Source organism: Dromiciops gliroides, chromosome 6 (assembly GCF_019393635.1).
Source record: "Dromiciops gliroides isolate mDroGli1 chromosome 6, mDroGli1.pri, whole genome shotgun sequence".
In the NCBI taxonomy this organism is placed as follows: Eukaryota; Metazoa; Chordata; class Mammalia; order Microbiotheria; family Microbiotheriidae; genus Dromiciops; species Dromiciops gliroides.
Genome location: NC_057866.1, coordinates 8,412,969 through 8,433,636, shown reverse-complemented (window position 1 = coordinate 8,433,636; position 20,668 = coordinate 8,412,969). Strand labels below are relative to the sequence as shown.

Genomic DNA, 20,668 nt, shown 5'->3' with positions numbered 1-20,668 from the left:
TTCAAATTCAACTTCTTTTTAAAATTTCTTTTAGGATACCAACATAGTAGTGGTATTGATAGGTTGAAGAGTATACAGAACCATACTGTTTCTACTTTTTTATGGTTTTTTGAGGTTTTTCCCTTTTCTGATTCTTCTTCTACAACATGACTAATACAAAAATGTTTAATGTGATTTTACATATATAACCTATATCAGAATGCTTTCTGTCTTGCGGAAGCGGGGAGAAAAATTAGGAACTCAAAGTCTTATAAAAACAAATGTTGAAAACTATATTTACATGTAACTGGAAAATAATAAAATGCTTTTATGATTTAAAAAAATAAACAAGGGGGCAGCTAGGTGGCACAATGGATAAAGCGCTGGCCCTGGATTCAGGAGTACCTGAGTTCAAATCCGGCCTCAGACACTTGACACTTACTATCTGTGTGACCCTGGGCAGGTCACTTAACCCCCATTGCCCCGAAAAAAAAATAAACAAAAATCCCCAGAACATTAAGCCCTGCCTATGCACTGGCCTGTCTGCCAGCCTCTGAAAATAATGCTCACATTAGCAACATGGTTTGCTCCAGCAAGCTCCCCTCAGGGGTAATTGGACACAGTGAGGGCAGAGAGAACAGGCCAAGAGTTACATGACTGGTGAGTGGCAGCATTCCTTTGGTCCATAGGAAGGGGGTGTCCCAGCTGTTCCAGATGCCTTACTGTGGGCCAGCAGAGGCCAGTGCCCTGGACCCAGCAGCAGAACACTTTTACAGAATGTCTGGTGTGCTCCTTTCCTGGGGAAAGAAGAAAAGGGATGGAAAGGAAAGCCTGGTTCTGTGTTACCTGGCAACGTCATGAGCTTCCCATTGAGCTGTGTATTTACAAAGCCCCTCTGATGAGAAGCACAAGAAAAGCACAGGTTTTATGAGCCATTTCACTGCAGGATTGCTTTGGGACATTCCTTCTTGGCCAGTGGGGACTTGGATCATGCTCCCTGACCCTGGCTCTCCCTTGTCTCTTCATGCATTTCAAAGATGTGTTTTATTGATAGCGGCTCACTGACTGGGTGATGTTGGATATGTTTCGCCAGACTTTATTACCTTGATCTGTAAAATTAGAGGTTGGACTAAGTGGTATGCTTAAGGGTCCTTTCACCACTAATCTCTATATTTCGTGCTGGTTTTTTGTGTTTGAAACCATGTAGTCCATCAACTACTTAGAAACATCACTCCGGTTGTATGGTAGTGCCAGTGGTAGCTCTGGGAATTTATTTAAAACGTAGCAGGGATCAGCTCCAGTGTGAACCCGGATGAGGATGTTGCTTCTAAGCACTGTTTCCTCCGGTCCATTATCTAATAATAGCAGCTAACATTTATAGATTACTTGAAGGTTTGCAAAGAACTTTACAGATATTTTCTCATACTATTATCTTCCTCAACCACTGCTTTGTTTACATTCTTTCCAAGCACCCTTGGCCTCTTAATGTGTCAAGTTCAAGCTCTTGAGAGGAGGTTGTAAGGGCTTCCCCTCCTTCAAGGAGCTGTCAGCTTCTGCCTGCCTTTTAATTTTGACCCTCTGAAGGCTCAAATAGCTTCACGTGAACTATTCATTCTCTTCCAAGAAACAGCACCGTATGTCGGCCCATTTGTAATCTGATCGTTTGGCTTATTGTGTGTTTTTAACAGGTTGATGAAAAGCCCACACCTTTGATGACAGACTGTCTGGTTATAAAGCAGTTCCTGCACAAAACCAGTATAGTTCACCCAAAGGTAACCTGTTTACTAACTTGATATTGCTGTTCTTCTGAGCAGTGGGGGGTGTGGGGGAGGAGTCATCTTTTTCACTGGAGATTCTATATGGCTGAAAGTAAGGTCTTTCTGTCAATCAGTGCCGATTTAGCACCTACTATGTGCCCGGCACTGCGCTAAGCGTGGTGCTCATAACCATCCTGCTGTGCAGGTGCTGTTATCATCCCCATTTAATTTGAGGAAAACTGAAGCCGACAGAGGTTAAGGAGCTTTCCTAAGATGACAGGGCCGCCAAGTGTCTGAGACTGGATTTGACTGTATTTCCTGACGCCCAGCCCAGTGCTCTATCTTCTGTGGTGCCCTCTAGTAGCCTAGTAAGATAAGTGAGAAAGAGTTCCCTCCTTCAATGCAGACTTTGGGGTTTTGTCTTCAGCTTTGCGGTGGTCTCCCCACGTCACCTTGGGTGTGTCTTTTCCTTTTGGTGCTCGCGTTCTGTTCTACACACGCCAACTCTTGCTTCAACCCTTTCCCCCCAGAGTGACCATGAGAGCAGATTAGAGAATTTCTCTGTGGTGTGTTTGACCCCCAGACATCCAAATGTGTCTGAGGGCCCATTGTCAGACGCACTCAGAGATAATGGAGTGTGCAGCTGTTGGGCACATCTCCCATCTACGGGCTCCATCTCCAACCTACCTTTTCCAGACAAGACCCAATTGGTTTCCCTGCTGTTTCTCAAACTAGGCACTGTAAAAAAAAATTATTAATTAACTAATCTAATCTTGAAAAAATTTATAATTGGACTTATGAAAAATTATGATTATATGAAAAAACGATAATTTTAGAAAAATTATAATTGGGCCGTAAGTCCCTTCACGGTTGCCATTCAATGTAGAAATATTTTAAATGACTAGCCTAATTTGGGGGACTAATCTGACTGGAGGACTAATCTGGGGACTTCTGACTACCTGGCTATCTGACTGCTATTAATTTAATGTGGGCCGTTTATAAAGTTCCACCACACTGCTCCACTCCCAAAATTGATAAGCAAAAGATTAAGAAGCCTCTTAACTAAATAATCAAAGCAGAGTTTATTTATGAGATACTATTTAAAATTAAGAATACAGGGAAATAAAATGTACAACCCGACTGCATTGCAGTGCTTCTCTTTCCTACCTGCTGCAGCCTGGAACTTCTTTAATACAATAAGGGCCTTAGCCACCTCTTGCCTTAGGGCACTCAGGTCCTTTATTCTAACTCTGAGCCCCTTTCACTTTGTAAATCCCCCTGCTTGTTACTTTCCTCTCCTTACTGCCACCGCTGAACCCCTGTGTTTCTCTCTCACCAACCTTCTGTCTGTCTGCTCCGTCAGTCTGCCCTTCGGCCTCTCTTTTCTCTGCTCCTAGTCCTGTAGCCTTCTCCTGCGTCCTTGTAGCCTCGTCTCCAGTCTGCCGCACTCCAACCTTTTTAATCTTGTCAGCCGCCCCTTGACCTCTTCTCTAACCCCCAGGTCTATATATATCTTTCTTTTCTCCACTCAAATCTCAGGGCTTCCCGAACCCCCACAGACCAAGCCAATCCGCCAACCAGGGCTGCAGCTGGGGCTGGGGCTGGGGGGATGCTCGAGCATCCCGTGCCTCAGCACAGGCTATCCGGGATCTTTCGGATAGCTCCGCTCAGGTCAGAGGGAGCTGGGAGCTTTTTTTCCCCCAGCTGTCTGACCTAGCATCTTGTACAGCCCATGGGGCTTTTTGGCTCAGCTGAAGCAGAGGGGGAGGGGCACCAGCACCTCCCACACAGAAGAGACCCTGAGGGCCTAAGGCTTTCTAATCTCAGCCCAAAGGTAGGGTCCCCAAATCAAAATAAATTTCCACAGCACCTAGTCTCCCTTCTTGATGCCTTTGCACAAGCTACCTCCCGTGCATGGAATGTACTCCTTCTATCTCTAACTTCTTTCAAGGCTCCACTTCCTATGGAAAGTCTTTCCTGATTCCTCTCAGCCCTACCCCAATTTAACAGTGGGCCTAAAGTCAAGGAGATCCATTCACTGTCACCTCAGACAATTACTAGCCATGTGACTCTGAGCAAGGTCCTGTGGAGGGGGTGGGAAGTAGTGGGCATTAGGCATTCCTCAATAAAGAATGACACTCTAGCACACAGTCCAGTTAGAATTAAAATGGTTTTTTATTTGGTGCTGGGGTAAGTTACTGAGAGAGAAGTCAACAGCTTCACCTCAAGGGGAGGCAAGTTTAGAAACATTCTCCTCCCAGAACAGAAGGAAGGCAAAAGCTTTTATAGAGGATAGTTGAGGTGTCCACCTAAAAGTGGAAAGTTCCTTTTGGGGGTGGGGAAAGCCTGGATGCTTCTCATATTCCTGAGAGTTGAGGGGGATTTTTTGAAATGATCGGCCTGACTTTTGGGGTTCTCTTGTCTCCTAGCTCCAGTCAGGTAGTAGCCGTGTCTAATTGACTTTCCTGCTGTAGAATTTTCTCTCCCCAGACGTCTTAGGTGTGTCTGTGCTGATATCTAGTGGGTCAGTCTAAACTGTAATAGTCCCTTGATTCTTCCATGTGTCTGTCCTGTTCTCTGCTCATCTTTGGTTTTGCTTCTCCCAGGAGAAACTTCTTCTGAGTTATCCTAAGCCCCACGTCAGCCCTTAATCTCTGTCTGCTTCAGTTTCCTCAAATGTAAAATGTGGGTGCTAACAACACCCCCCTTGTGGAGGGGTCATGAGGCTCAGATGAGATCATATTTGTAAGAAGCGCTTGGCTCAGAGCCTCACACACAGCAGGCGCTAAATAAATGCTTCTGCCCTTCGTTTTCTTAGATTTCTCTGGCCTTCTCAAACGATTGCACGGGGGCTTCCTTGTCACCCATTGAACCTCTTATTCCCGGTGCCTGGCACGTAGCACTTTGTTGGATTGGGTTAGAAATGCTTTGGGTTGTGAGGAAGAGTGCAGTGATGGGCGAAGATGGGACGTGTTGCTAAATACTCCAGCTAGTTGGCCATTGTTTGGCCTCTTAATGACTCAGTGAGTATAAATAGCAATTGCTTCCGGTTTGGCCAGAAACCCTGAGGACCTTCCCCTCTCAGGTTTGCTTCCTTCCTTCCTTCCTTCCTTCCTTCCTTCCTTCCTTCCTTCCTTCCTTCCTTCCTTCCTTCCTTCCTTCCTTCCTTCCTTCCTTTGCTTGCTTGCTCCCTCCCTCCCTCCCTCCCTCCCTCTCCCTGCCCCCTTTCTTTGACTAGGTAAAGAAGTCCACTCTTTACCACTTTCTTACCTAGTCTTAATCATTGAATGGGTGTTGCCTCAGGCAAACTGAAACCTGGGAAAGACTTTAGCTTAAAAAGCTGTGATGTTTAAAATCTAAATTGTGGTTGCCAAAAATCAGAAGCTTCAGCACCAGTCTAGCCTAGAGTTCCAGCCTGGTTGGATTCTTCCTCCAGTCCTCCTCCACAAGCCTGCTTTAATCAGGAACACACTAGCAAGCTGATTGTGGAAGCTTTTTATAGGTCTGGAACAGAGGCGGGCCTTACACACTGCTTCAAGCTGATTGGTTGGTGTCATCCAAATCCGTTGGCTTTGAAGGTGTTCTCAAGTTGAGTTCACAGTCTAGTTTCTGAGAACAATACCTTCTTAAAGGATAGCCAGGTGTGATTACAATCCAGGTAACTTGAAGTAGGCTTAATCAGCAGTCAATCACTCTCACTTTCAATCAGTCTAGATTAATCTCCAGGTGGGTCTTTGAGTATCTGCTAAATCCCATTATTTCATCACAAAGCCAAGGTGTCCCACTGTATTGGGGCCACCCCCAGTCATCCTGACGTATATCGTGCCACTGGACCCAAATGGCTCTGGGGGAGAGAGTGAGGCTGGTGACTTTGCACAGCCCTCCCTCTCTTATGTCAACAACAACAATTAGTTCCTCATTTGTTTGCAGGTCAGATTTCATTTCTGTGTGAAGGTGAATGGAGTCCTCTCCAAGGAAACCTTCGGGTAAGTCCTTTTCTGGCTGAAGAGGCGGCACCGGTTCTCATGGCCCTGACACATGAAGTCCCTGCACCCATAGCTCATCACCAGCCTGACCAGGGCATGGAAAGGGATCCCAGAGGGGACAGGCCAGAAACCTCTTCTGTAAGCCTGAACAAGATGTGGGAGGAGCTGGGATTTGACTTGTTGGAACCATGATTTGTGTCTGTCCTTCCCAGGGTAGAAAAGGAGCCCATGGTGAAGCTTCGAAATGGGATCGGCTTGCTTACCAGTCAGCACCACTATATGAGGTGAAGGAAAGGCTCTGTGTTGTGCCTCCATGACCTGGGAAAGAGGGAGGTCTGTGGGCAGTTTGACTTCATGAGCCAGGGTTTAGCTTGGATAATCATCCTCTGAGTCACTGCCCTCCCGTCTACCAAGACTCCCCCTGTAAATTAGAGAATCTTCAATCTGGGCTGTGACCCCAAAGGCTTTTTAGTCCAGCTTCTCACCCCTAATCTCAGCTATATCACATTTATCAGTATGAGGTGAGAGTGTTATTCTTAAAGCTATGCAGCAGAGATGTGTCTGGGCTCTTGTGTGAGGACCTGCTGAGCTAAGTTCGAAAAGGGACATCGTGTTGGCCACGGGGGCTGAAGTTTTCATGTCTGGCAGCTGAGAGTCACGGAGGGCATGTGCCCACTGATGAGGTCACGGCTGGTTAAGGACTAGAATCACTATGTATGTCCCATCCGTAACACATTCACTGCAGGCATACAATGTTTTGTGGAGGGAATTGGAGAACCATAGACAAGTCAGATGAAGGCATACTCACGCTTTACCAACACTATTCCCGGCTCTGTCCCATAGTCTTAGACCAGCAGGAGTCCCAGAGTATTGGACAGAGTCTCCAAGTGACCTGGGGGAACTTACTTTACCTCCCTATCAAATTAGGGGGTTGAGCTAGATAACTGCTATTTGGTTTTATTTGGTTATTTTTAGTCATGTCTGACTCTTCATGACCCCATTTGGGGTTTTCTTGGCAGAGATCCTAGAGGGCTTTGCCGTTTCCTTCTCCAGCTCATTTGACAGATGAGGAAACTGAGGCAAACAGGGTAAAGTGACTTGCCCAGGGTCACACAGCTAGTGAGCGTCTGAGGCCAGATTTGAACTCAGTAAGAAGAGTCCTTCTGAAGCCAGGCCTGGTGCTCTATCCACTGCACCATTTAGCTGTCCTAGGTGCCTTCTAAGGTGTTTTCAAATCCTTAACATTTTTTTTTTTGGTTTGTTTTTGTTTTTGCAGGGCAATGAGGGTTAAGTGACTTGCCCAGGGTTACACAGCTAGTTAAATGTCAAGTGTCTGAGGCTGGATTTGAACTCAGGTCCTCCTGAATCCAAGGCCAGTGCTTTATCCACTGTGCCACCTAGCTGCCCCATCCTTAACATTTTTAACCTATAAACATTGTTTCTCACATTAAATTAATGCTGTTCTAATCTCTTATTAGAAATGTAGGCACCGTTTGCACCAAACAACATATATCATTTCCTGTAGTCTTTTGTCTGCACCCAGAAAATTATTCAAGTGTTAAATGTACACAGTTTCATCTGTGTCATTCGTGTAAAGGAAGTCCCTTCTGCTAGTTAAGCCCACGCCCTGTTGATGGAACCAGACTCAGAGTCAGGAAGACTGGGCTTCAAATGCCACCCATGACATGCTACTTGTGTCTACTTAGGCAAGTCCCCTAATTCTTCAGCGCCCCAGACAGTGCTCTACGATAATGAGTTGAAGGACAGTTGCTGATCGTCATTGGCATCTCCTCATGGAGAATTCTCTCCCCCCAGTAAAATCACAGACCCATCCAAACAACCCAATAATCCCAAATAACTCATCCATATGACTCGCTTGAAGCTGGTGTAAGGAGACCAGGAGTCTGTTCTGACCAGGTCAGAAGACATTTTCAGTGACAGATTGCTCTCTTAAAGTCCATCCTCTTGAGCTGGTTGGTTCTGGCTCATCTTTGGGGGTAAAGAAATACCTGTGGGCAGACCTGGGAACGAGGGAATGAGGATCAGTCTGGGCTGATCCTGATTAAGGCCTAAGGCCTTGAGAAAGCTATCTTATTTGGCCTTAGGATTTCTTGAGAGGGCAGAGCTGGAGCCTTAATTTAGCTGATTACCTGGGCTCACCAGAAAGGGGAACCAAGCTTCTCATTTAGTAGTGACATCTGCTTTCCCAAGAACCTTTTAGAGCAGGACCAGTTCTCACCGGGTTGGGGCAGGTAGGTGACACTGTGGATAGAGCTCTGGGCCTGTAGTCAGGAAGTCCTGAGTTCAGAGCTCATCTCAGATACTTACTAGCCATTAGTAAATCATCTACCCTCTGTTTGCCTCAGTTTCCTCTACTGCAAAATGGGGATAATAATAGCACCTGCCTTGCAAGGTTGTTGTAAGGACCAAATGAGATATTTTCAAGGTACTTAGCTTGGTGCCTGGCACATAGTAGGTGCTGTATCAATGCCTGTTGCCCTCCCCTCCCTTCCCAGAAACCCTTGGGGTTCTCAGGTCTGAACCACAAGTTTTCTCCTAACTTAACTGACTCAAGGCAATCAAGAGGAAAGGGTTTATTTGATCCACTGCTGAGGGGAAAATGTTTGGTGGGATATATTCTGAATCATTGGTTTAGAGAAGGAAGAAAGGGGCTTGGTGATATTTCCCTCTATAGGACATACCTGTTAGTGGCTCAGTAACCACCTAATTTCACCTTCTACGTGATTCTTCCTGGGGAGAGAAGATGGCCTGGCTTACCCTACTGTTCTTAGGAAGTGGAATTTTCCCAGTGATATAAAAAGCATCTGGGCTGAGGGCGTGTGCTGTGTAGACAAAATTATTTCAGGGGCTTTCCCAAGCCTGACTCCATGGTTACATGATACGGTCGTATGTGCTCATGGAAACCACCCAACTGACTGTCTCTCCTTGAAATCATTAAGCTGGTGGGAGAGATGACAAACATTCCTTTTGGTAAAGGGACGCTGCTGGTGGTACTGGAGAAACAGGCACTAAGGTCATAGGAACTCCGAGGTGGGGGGGACCTCAGAGGACATCTAGTGCAGACCTTACCTCAAAAAAAATCTGTTTACCTGTGATTTGGCACTACCCCAGGTAGGGAGCAGAGTCACCTAGCCCTAGAACCAAGTAGAGGCAGAGAAAGTGGAATGTGTCTTAAGTGTGCTTGTGTGAATATATGCCTGTGTGTGAGTGTGTGTGCCTGTGTATGTGAGGGTATGAGTATATATGCATGTGAGTGTGTGCCTGTGTATGTGAGGGTGTGAGTGTGTGTGTGTGCCTGTGTATGTGAGGGTGTGAGTATATGTGTATGAGTGTGTGTGTGCCTGTGTATGTGAGGGTGTGAGTATATATGTGTGTGAGTGTGTGCCTGTGTATGTGAGGGTATGAGTTTATGTGTGTGAGTGTGTGTGTGCCTGTGTATGTGAGGGTGTGAGTATATATGTGTGTGAGTGTGTGCCTGTGTATGTGAGGGTGTGATTTTATGTGTGTGAGTGTGTGTGTGCCTGTGTATGTGAGGGTGTGAGTGTGTGTGTGCCTGTGTATGTGAGGGTGTGAGTATATGTGTATGAGTGTGTGTGTGCCTGTGTATGTGAGGGTGTGAGTATATATGTGTGTGAGTGTGTGCCTGTGTATGTGAGGGTGTGAGTTTATGTGTGTGAGTGTTTGTGTGCCTGTGTATGTGAGGGTGTGAGTATATGTGTATATGAGTGTGTGTGTGCCTGTGTATGTGAGGGTGTGAGTATATGTGTGTGAGTGTGTGTGTGCCTGTGTATGTGAGGGTGTGAGTATATATGTATGTGAGTGTGTGCCTGTGTATGTGAGGGTGTGAGTATATGTGTATATGAGTGTGTGTGTGCCTGTGTATGTGAGGGTGTGAGTATATGTGTATATGAGTGTGTGTGTGCCTGTGTATGTGAGGGTGTGAGTATATGTGTGTGAGTGTGTGTGTGCCTGTGTATGTGAGGGTGTGAGTATATGTGTATATGAGTGTGTGTGTGCCTGTGTATGTGAGGGTGTGAGTATATGTGTATATGAGTGTGTGTGTGCCTGTGTATGTGAGGGTGTGAGTATATGTGTGTGTGAGCGAGGGTGTGAGTATATGCGTGTGAGTGTGTGCCTGTGTATGTGAGGGTGTGAGTATATGTATGTGTGTATTTGAGTGAGTGTGTGTGTGTGTGTGTGTGTGTGTGTGTGTGTCAGTGGCTAGAGGGGGCTTCACTAATGGTGAGGTTTCTTTTAGCCATTTCTTTAGGGGAAAAACGCCCTACAAGTTGCCGTTCCTGTTTTCTGTGTCACTAGGCCAGGATCTCCTGGGGCTCAGCGAGTCTGCAGCCGAATCCACCCTGTGCTGGGGCAGCCAGTTGTGCTCTTCATTCCTGATGAGGGAGCCGACATGGGCTTATGGGGGGAACTGACCCTCACTCCAGCAGCTGCTCTGTGTCATTGCTGCAAGCTTCACGCCAGCCAGACTACCAGGATCTCCAAAGCCTTTATATCCTTTTAATGATGCTAAGGTCAGACTGTCTCTGGCAGTCCATCTGTCCTCCCAGGCCTGACAAGGCCACCAGCACCTGCATTTTAGACACTCACACGGCATGAAACCTGGACCTGCTTCTGGTGTTCTGGTGCAATCCTTCCTCCCTGTGCGGCGGGGCAAGGAACACGGGCCTTAGTGGAGAGTGGTGAGGAGAAGGGCGTCTCACTTGGGACTCAACAGCCTTTCTCTAAGACCACATCGAAATCATTTCAGATCCTTTTTTTTTACATTATCCCACGTCCCTAGGACACGGAAAATTATTCCCACTTAAATGTGGCCTAACAGGGAAGCCGTGCCATGGAAGGGTGTGGCAGTAGCCAGGGAAGCGGGCCTCGCTGTTCTGGCTCTGGAGTCCACATGCCTTGGGCTTAGTGGGACACAGTACATCACCACTGGTGGTGCTTTGTTAGGCCTGCTTTTAATGCAAGTAGGAAAACTGTCCAAAACTATCCCGTGTCATCTCCAGGTCTTAGCTGATCTATACGCATTGAGTGGCTCCCTCATGAGGCCAAAGACTCAATGTGGACAGGCAAGTCAACATTTCATTTTTTATTTATGACTTGCCTTTAAATAATCACTTTTTAAGAACCATTTTTAAAGGCAATGTCAATATTTTCTATTTTTGTAGAGATTTTCCTGAGATCTTCTCTGGACCAGTCAGTGAGCCTTTATTAAGCATCTCCTATGTGTGAGAAGGTTATGGGTGGGCTGGGATATGAAACTGGAGGGATTGGTCAAAGGACCTCTTGAGAACAACATTGGGCCCACTGACAGTTTCTGGGGAGTGCTTCTGTCGAAGGCTTTGAGAACTTACAAATAATCAACAGCATTTTTAGAGCCTTATGATATTGTGTGAACTTAAAGCAGTGTTTCCAGCTGCAAGGAACTGTGTGACCGTGGTAGGACATGTCACCTCTTTGACTTACATCATACAGGTCACTAATGTGCCTAGCAGATCTTAAAGCACTGTATTAATGCAAGTTATTCATTTTATTACAGTGAGGGGCTTGGACTATATTATCTCCAACATTCATTCCCATTCTCCTGTTAGATAATTCTTTGAAGTGGTTTGTGAAAAAGCTCAGACACAGAAGTGAGGGAGGTGCCTGGAGGCGTGACCAGGGTGTGTGGCTCGGGGCACCGGCTCGCCACCAATTCATCCATTATTAAGTATCCTGTGCATTATTAACATTGTCTCCCTCACCTAATAAATCAAGCCCCAATTTGTCGCATTGGCTGATTTCAGAAGTGTAAGTGCTCGTACTAAAAATTTAACAATCAGCTCTCCCTGGGCAGTTCAGCAAACTCCAACTTGCCTGGCATTCAGGTTTGCCCAAGAAAAGCTGAGAATTGGAACCTGAGGATAGTAGAGAATGAGGGCAGCTACAAGGATGAGAGGGAGGAACATTTAAAAATGTTCATGGGAGAAATTCTGATTTGACCCAGAAGGCAGCGAGCAGGCCCTGGGGATTTCAGAGTAAGATTACTTTTTTTTTTTTTAACGGGGCAATGAGGGTTAAGTGACTTGCCCAGGGTCACATAGCTAGTAAGTGTCAGGTGTCTGAGAAGATTACCCTTTAGGGTTAGAAAAGAGTTTCTTGTTCTCTGTGGCCTAGATTAGAAGGTAAAAAGCAGTAGGAGAGAAGACTGGCTAACAGCTTGTGACCTGGTCCAGGACTCAGGACTGGACCTGGAGCAGGAGCAGGGGATGGCAAGAAGAAGTGGGCCACCATCCACCTGGATCTCCTGAGGGTTGGCTTGAAGATGGCATGGTTGGCTGCTGCTACCACCCAGAAGCTAGCCCAAGAGGGAAGGGAAATGATGGTGTTGATGACTTTGTGGCATTGGCGTCCTCAGGGGGAAATTGGGAAGGGATGAGCCTTCAGAAATTCTTCTTGGGGGGTCATTGGGCCATACACGGGCCAACATCATGAAAATGGCTGCAAAAACCAGCAGGGGGTGAGAGGTCAAGGTCTTCAGGGAGGGTTTGAGGACCCAGGAAGCGTACAGAATTAAAACTATCTTACAGAATGTAAAATAGGACAGTCAAGATAAAATGGGAACAGCCTGTCTAAGGGAAGCCTGGGGAGTCAAAGCTCCAAGGTATTTGGGAGGAGTTGAGCTGAGCTGACTATATTTGGCCTGATCATGGCTCTTGGCGTCCACACTGCAGGCAGAAGGGAAACACTCTGAGCTACACAGTAGCTGTCGGTTGTCTTACAAAAGAAGCCTGAGACGGCTCCAGGAGGAATCTAGCCCATGGTCCTTGGATGAGGAACACTGAGTAGTACAAGGAACAAGGTTTCCAGCTCCTCTTTTCCAGGAAACACAAGTGCTGTGGGACTCGGTTTAAATAGGCAGCTCTTTTGCCCTATAGATGCTGAGAGTAACTGCCCAGTCACTGCGGGACTGGCTCTCTGCAGGCACCAAGGGGCTCTAACCAGCTCAAGGTATGTGCCCCTTCAACAGTCCAGTGTCTTAAAAAATGAAAAGAAAGAAAAGGGGGCAGCTAGGTGGCACAGTGGTTAAAGCACTGGCCCTGAGGAATTCAAAAGGACCTGAATTCAAATCTGGCCTCAGACACTTGACACTGGCTGTGTCACCCTGGGCAAGTCACTTAACCCTCATTGCCCTGCCCCGCCCCCCCCACCAAGCAAAAAAAGAAAAGAAAGAACAGTCTAGTGTCTTAAGAGAGAGCCCTTGGCAGATATCCGTGCAGCCATTCTCTTCTGGTTAAAGTGGGAGTGATGGGCTTTCATGCCAGGTGGACATGGATTTGTCTATCTAGCCTGATTGTTATTGTTGTTGTTTGTCCTTCATTCTCCAAGAGGACCATGACAGACGTCATGACTTGTAATGAATTGGGTTTAATTGAGGAAGGGTTGTGCAGTCACCAGCCTCACTTTTTCCTCCAGAGCCATCTGGGTCCAGTGGCAAAATATATTATCAGGACAACTGGAGATGGCTCCGGATGTTTAAGGTGATTGGAGTTAAGTGACTTGCCCAGGGTCACACAGCTAGGAAGTGTCTGAGGTGAAATTTGAACTCAGGTCCTCCCAACTTGAGGGCTAGCTCTTTATCTACTGTGCTACCTAGCTGCCAGCTAGGCTGGTACTTTTAGCCAGAAGAAGGCTGACTTACTCATAGAGGGCTGGGCTGGAGGCAGAACCTGGAAAGAGAGCATCTGTGTTCCTGGAAAATGCACAGCCTTTCTCCCAACTCTTGTGAAACAGGTTGGTGGGGTGGGGTGGGTACACTCCCTGGTATCTGTGTGTTCACTCCCTCTGAGCCCAGACCCAAACCACGTCACCCAGAGAGCTATTTGAACAGCTTGGGAGTCTAGACCAGCCCTTGTCTCGAGGCTCAAGAAAGTTCTGCTTCTTGAGACTTCTGGGGCATTGGGTTCTTTTAGAAGTGATTGAAACAGAGGTTCAGATGATGGTGTCGATCTGAGCCTGGGCCCAGATTCTGGCAGTGTCTCAGGGCATTGCTAAAACTGACTAAATTCAAGTCCAAGTAAAATGTCTTTAGCTAAAAGGGGCCCAGTCTGATTTTCAGACGTCAGAGAAAGAAGGACCCCCAGGCCTTGGGGTGTGTGTGTGTGTGTGTGTGTGTGTGCGCGCGTGTGTGTGCGCGTGTGCGTGTGTGTGTGTGTGTGTGTGTGTGTGTGTGTGTGTGTGTGTGTGTGTGAGAGAGAGCAGGGGGGTGGGGGCAGGGTGGGGGCTTTCAGAGGCCAAGCTTTCTTAGACCCCACCAATTTGGAAAGCCTTGTCCAAGGGTGAGGCTTCCTTGCCCACAGAGTCCCAAGGCCTTTTGCCTCACCTGGTTCACTTCTGCATATGTGGTCACTGGATCACCTGGCCCCAAACTGTTTGAAGTTTTCATGACTCATTCAAATGTCCTTTTCTCCTGGGATTAGGGCAAGTGCCCTCACCTCCAGCGACTGCCTCCCACTGTCCTGCCCTACATTTTCATGTTTATGATGTTGCTCTGGCTGACGGCCAAGCTTGATGACCATCACGGGAAGCACCTTTTTCTAAGCTCATTCTTTAAGAAACCCCGAGAGGCGGATAAGGGGGAGAGTCTCAATCCTTCTAGTCTGTATTTCATGGCACAAGGAAGACAGTGCCAAGGACAAGAGCATCGGGCTGGTTCTTCCCTAGGCACACGTGAGGGACGCTCCTGGAGAAAACGCCGGGGTCTTAGTGACTGTCTCACCTTGAGCCCCAAAGTCCTGATGGTCTTTGGGAGGCCACATCTTCCCAGTACTTGGGGAAAGGCCTCGTGCAGAGTGGTGCAGCTCCACCCAGAGTCACAGAACCACAAAATGTCAGCACTGGAGGGAAGCCTAGAACGAGGACTACCAACCGATAGGGATATCAGAACTCAGACCCATTTTTAGATGGGGAAACTGAGGCCTGAAGAGGTTAAGTCTTATATTTGCACAGTTAATCTTTTTTTTTTTTTTTTTTAGTGAGGCAGTTGGGGTTAAGTGACTTGCCCAGGGTCACACAGCTAGTGAGTGTTAAGTGTCTGAGGCTGGATTTGAACTCAGGTCCTCCTGACTCCAGGGCCCATGCTCTATACACTGCGCCACCTAGCGGCCCCCACTGCACAGTTAATCCACTCGAAGTATGGACCAGGGTGTGGCTGTATTTGCTGTCACCCACTTAACACTGGGATCTTAGAAATCTAAGTTCGGTATTTTTCTTTAGCCACTCTATGTATTTCTGTACGGGCCTTCAGGTCTGCCTCTCGTATTTCCAAATCAGGAGCATCCATTAAGTGTCTTCAGTGATGATTCCTACCTGTTTGACTGGAAGAAACATCACTTGTGCGCAGCACCCAGCTCGAATGTCGGTTTGCAAGAAGGTATAGCTCACTCTTGAAAAAACCCAGAGATGGTGAGAAGGGAGGGAGGAGTCATGGATGGCCCCTGTGGGCAAAAGTAGAGCCTGGTGCCTTTGGCGTGTTGGGTAAAGAAGACTGGCTTAGGGCACCCACTTGAAGCAAACGGCGAAATGAAATGGCGGGAGTCAAAGCGTATCAAATTCTAGTCAGTGTGGCACTAGCCCAGCATTAGTCCACCATCCACTTCCGTGGCTGCTTTCACTTACTGTGGGGAGAGTCCGTGGGCCTTCATCCTCTTTTGGGGCTTGCTACAAGAGCCTTGTCACATCTGCTCTGATCTCCAGCTCTGGAGAATTCAGGGAGCCCATATCCTTTCGAGGAAAGGAGCCGTCAAGTAGAGGACCCAGGAGCAATGGGGAGAAGGTACAGAAAAGGAGATGGGACTGGATGTCAGGAACAGTGTTGAAGTGACTAGAGAGGTCCAGAAGCCAAAGGGGCTGCCTCCAGTGGGGGGAAGGGGGGCATTAGGCTTCTCATCCTCCTCTCCCCTGATAGGTGTTCAGATAGAGCCTGGAGGACCACGCGCCAGTGGGGTTGGGGGGGAGCCTCCTTGGCCATATCTGAGTCAGCCCAGATGCCTCTGTGTTCTCTTTAAGCTCTGAACCCCTATGACTTGTGGTGCCATTTTGAGCAGTCCTCTGGGGTCACAGCAGCTGGTTATGAGCCTGAAAGGGAGGCAGCCCATGTGAGAGGGTCCTACCAGAGCCAAACAGATCAAATGCAAGGTGGCATTACAGTGTTTTTTACTATTAATAGCTGGAGTTTGCATCTGCTGGTTATGTTTGTGTAATCAGTTAACTCCATGCAGGCATGGAAGTCTGTATGTCCCTCTGATTAAAGCTGAGTGAGCTATCAAATACTCCTGAGTAATGGAAATATGGAAGTGAACTGGCTGGCTCAGGGAGACTTCAGAGTTCTTAGCTTCAATATTCTGTACATTCTAACCACCTGAACTTGAGGGGAGCTGGGACAGTTGGAGCCAGCAGATCATGGTGACCAGCAGGAGAGAGAGATCCCAGATTTGTTGTCATGCTGAGGAAGGAAAAGCAGTGTCCAAAAGTGCCAGGCAGAAGCCTAGACGGAGAAGTGATCCTATGGAGGAAACCATTTTCCCCATAGTTTTTCTGCTATTTCAGAATGAAATGAAGGTTCTAGAGAATAAAGTTCATGGATTTTGTGACTCGTGGATGGCTGTTTGGTCACAGGCCCCCTGAGAGGCGGGTAGCTCTCCACATCTCAGAAGAACAGCCTTGCGAAAGGGTTTGATGACAGATGTCAGTTAAGCAAATCCCAGGGGCTTTTCTCCTTTAATATCTATTCTCACACTTTCTGGTTTTTCCCCTTTTCCAGTGTGTGTGGCTTCTCTCAATTGTCTCCTAGTTAGCCTGAAACTTATTCAGTTCCAGGACATAAACCATATTGGGGAAGGTTTTCGGATCCTGCACAATTCTGGGGTTTATGGCCAGGATCCTTGGGTAGGATTTTGGGCTTTTATGGCTATATTCTGGGGGGCCCTGCTGCCATAACTGCGTTAGGCCTGTCCGGTTTTCTGTGCCAAGTGACTTTGTTGTTCTGCATGAATTCTGCCAGGTAAGGCATTACTGACTTTACTTTCTAGATGCAGAAACTAGAAAGGATGCAGCCTTGTCTCCATATTTCTGTTTCCCAGTCCCTGTAAACTTCATTCCCAGGACAGACTTTTTAGCCCTGGAACATCTGAAAACTTTGCTTATCCTAAAATATTACATAATATCTTATCTTTTAGATTTGGTGCTTCCTGATGTGAGTTATTGGATTGAGTCCCATGGGAGGAGCCAGCCCCCAGACTTGGAGGACTTGGCGGACACAGAGAAGCAAGCTCTGCTGCTCTTTCTCCTGGTAGATTTCCACAGTGGGTTTCCAGCCGATTTGACAGAGGCCTGGGGTAGGTGGAGATCAGTACTGTCCATTACTGATGAAGGCTTTAGCAGTGAAATGTCCTGAGGATCCTGATCGAGGATTGCTTGAAGCATGGACCTTACGCAGCAAGTCAACATCTCTAAGTGAATTAAATCAACTTTTCTCAAGCGTTTTGAAAAATAATGCTCTTGGACACAATCCTTAAATTCCTGTGTATTTCCAGGTCTAGCTGTCTAGCATCCTCTGAAGCCCTACTCCCATGCCTTCCATGCCAGTGCCAGAGGCAGCATAGGTGTGGAGCAGTCCTCCCTCATCTTAGTGCCCTCCCTCTGAGACTCCCCCTCTTTTATCCTGTGGAGAGCTGGATTGTGCACAGCTGTCGGTGTGTTGCCCCTCTTTTCCCCACCCCCCACCATTAGACTATGTGCTCTTGGAAGCAGGGACTTTTTTTTCTTTTATTTGAATCCCCAACACTTAGCAGTGTCTGGCATAGAGTCAGGGCTTAATCCGTGCTTGTTGACGTGAAAAAGACCTGGGTTCAAATCCTGCCTTAGATACTACCTGTGTTAGCCTGGGGAGGTGAACTGGCCCCTTTCGACACCCATTTCCTGCTCAGTAAAATGAGGGAGGCGAGTTCATTGACTGCTCAAGTTTCTTCTGACTTTTAGCCTCTGCTCCTATGGTAAGTTACAACGGTTTCAAGTACAGGTTTGTGCCAGATTCTTATCCTGTTGGCTGAAGACCAGTCTTGCCAAACTCACAGAGGTTCACCGTCAGGTCGGTGCTGGGGAGGTGTGTTTCATTCACAGCGACTGAGATTTTCTGCTGGGTTTTAGAGAGGGTTAGGATCTGTGTTGGTGGAGCAAGGATCCCCTCTGATAAGATCAGAGATCCTGAAATCTGTGAGTGTATTTCTCCTGCTGCTGAAATGGGTGCCCCCTACTTGGGTGCAGGCTTTTGTCTCTGCAAAGGCCCCCAGGGTCACTCCCTTTGGGAGGGAGGGCCCATCAGGACCAAGGTAAATGCTTCGTTCTGGGATATGTAGACACCTGCTTTGGCCTTTGCCTAGAAAGGGTGAAGTAGTCCTCATTTCGGACTTGTGTGTGGTGTGTGCCCAGCAGAGACATGGGCATCAGTCAGCTCCGATCCTCTTCCGTTGTGTGGCCTGCAGTGGGGAGCCTGCCCAAGGTCTTGGCCAAGTGGCCTTCAGACACAGGTTGTGCGCTTAAGAGAGGGGAGAAGCCTCATAGTTAGAAGGAAATAATGTTGGACTTGGAGTCAGAAGTCCTGGGTTCAGGTCCTGCTACAACCTAACGGTTGTATAACCTTGTAATCATTTCCTTCTCTATAAAATGAGGGCTTGAGGGAGACTTCTGAGGTCCAAGACAACTCCAAGTTTTTGTGATTCTGGGAGTGCTATTCACCAGGGCCATTTTCAGGTCGATGATAAGATTCAGCCATCTATAATTATTAGAGCCAGGGTGTGGCTAGCCCCTACGACTCACACAACAGATCCTGAAGCACTTCATAAGCCTTCCCTCTGAGGAGGGAAGAAGAGCCCATCCAAGCCCAGGCAAGTGCCAGCACTTGGAGCCTGAGTTCTTGGGAATCACCAGTCCTCTTTGTTAGGATGTGCCTGTTCTTGGTATTACAAGAAGTGCCAGAACTCTTGGAGGTCCAAAGCTAGGAGGAAGGGGCTCCTTAGCCTGTTCACTAACCAGTCAACAATCCAGCACCCAGTAGGTGTCAGGTGCTGTACTAATACATGCTAAGAGTGGTCACCATCTCCCTGCCAGCCTCTGCCCTGGGGCTCTGGGCTGCTGGCTGGTAAGAGCTGAACTCCTATGCTGCTCTTTAGCCATTCCTGTCCTCCCTCACGACCTTGCTCCGCAGGCTCCCTGTCTCCCCCGTAACTCACCAGCCCTGTGACTTTTTAAAAGATTCACTTTTATTTTATTTTCTGTTCTAAATCCTCTCCCTTATTCCTCCCTTTTTTCCACCCATTGAGAAGGCAAGAAAAATAGAACTTCTTATAAATATATATCATCATGCAAAACAAATTGCCACATTAGTCCTGTCCAAAAAAACCCCCAAAAAACAACCCCCTCCCCCCCCACAAAACCTCCCAATACCCAGAGAAGAAAATAGGCTTCAATTTGTATTCTGAGTCCACCAGCTCTTTCTTTGGAGGTAGAAGGCATGTTTCATCATGAATCATTTGGAAAGGTGGGGTTGGTCATTGTGTTGATTGGAGTTCATTAAATCTTTCAAACTTTTTTGAAAGAGCTCTGACCTTCAAGTCAGGGAGACCCAAATTCAGATCTAGTCTCAGACATTTACTAGCAGTAAGTCCTTGAGCAAGTCACTTAACAGCTGTGTGCCTCAGTTTCCTCAACTGTAAAATGAGCATAATAACAGCACCTGCCTTGCACTGTGGTTGTATGGATGAAATGAGACAATATTTGTAGAGTAGACAGCGTCTGACACCTAGTAGGCGCTATATAAATATTTATTATCCTTCTCCCTTTCAAAGTGTGATGAGCATTACAATACTGCCATTATGATATAGCTTCTTTTCCTGGTTCTGCTCATTTCACATTGTATCAGTTCATATAGGTCTTCCAAGTTTTTCTGAAACCATTCTCTTTATCATTTCTTACGGCACAAGAGTACACCATCACAGTCATATACCATCACTTATTTAGCTATTCCCCAATTGATTTGTATTCCCTCAATTTGAAATTCTTTGCCACCACAAGAAGCTGTTATAAATATTTTTGTACATCTGGGTACACTTTGAGCTGTCTTTGATCTCTTTGGTGAGCAGACCTAGTAGAGGTATTGCTGGGTCAAAGGTTATGCAGTTTAATAGATTTTTAGGCATAGTTCCAAATTGCTTTCCGGAATGATTCGACATTTTACAGCTTTACCAACGGTGCATTAATGGATCTGTCTTCCCTTATTCTCTCCAGCATTTATCATTTTCCTTTTCTGTCATGTTAACGAAGCTGATGGGTGTGAAATGGTGCCTTACAGTCATTTTAATTTGTATTTATTTATTAGTGATTTAGAGCATTTTTCATATGGCAATTGATTGCTTGTATTTCTTCCTCTGAAAATTTGCCTATTCATATCTTTTAACCATTTATCAGTTGGGGAAATGACTCTTATTCTTATAAATTTGGCTCACTTCCCTACATATCATTTTTTTAAAATTTTTATTTTAAATGTTTTTTCCCCTACATATCTTTTTTTCCCCCTGCAGGGCAATGAGGGTTAAGTGACTTGCCCAAGGTCACACAACTAGTAAGTGTCAAGTGTCTGAGGCTGGATTTGAACTCAGATCCTCCTGAATCCAGGGCTGGTGCTTTATCCACTGTGCCACCTAGCTGCCCCCTCCTACATATCATTTTCAAAGAAACTTGCTGCAAAGATTTTTTTCTCTCCAGGTTCTTGTTGCTCTTTTAATTTTACCTTTATTGATTGCATTTGTACAAAAACTTTTAAATTTTATTTAGTCAAAATTGTCCATTTTTACCTCCTGTGAACCTCTCTATCTC

General features: G+C 46.7%; 1 protein-coding gene across 1 annotated transcript in view; it reads left to right on the top strand.

The window, feature by feature from the left end:
• The window catches only part of C6H11orf80 (chromosome 6 C11orf80 homolog), an 89,388-nt gene that overhangs the window by 50,487 nt on the left and 18,233 nt on the right, over window positions 1-20,668 (top strand). The window contains exons 4-9 of the mRNA XM_043970571.1: window positions 1,668-1,751; window positions 5,667-5,722; window positions 5,935-6,006; window positions 10,061-10,253; window positions 15,023-15,170; window positions 16,975-17,133. Coding sequence (XP_043826506.1) covers window positions 1,668-1,751; window positions 5,667-5,722; window positions 5,935-6,006; window positions 10,061-10,253; window positions 15,023-15,170; window positions 16,975-17,133 — 712 coding nt within the window. The remainder of the gene's footprint in view (window positions 1-1,667; window positions 1,752-5,666; window positions 5,723-5,934; window positions 6,007-10,060; window positions 10,254-15,022; window positions 15,171-16,974; window positions 17,134-20,668) is intronic.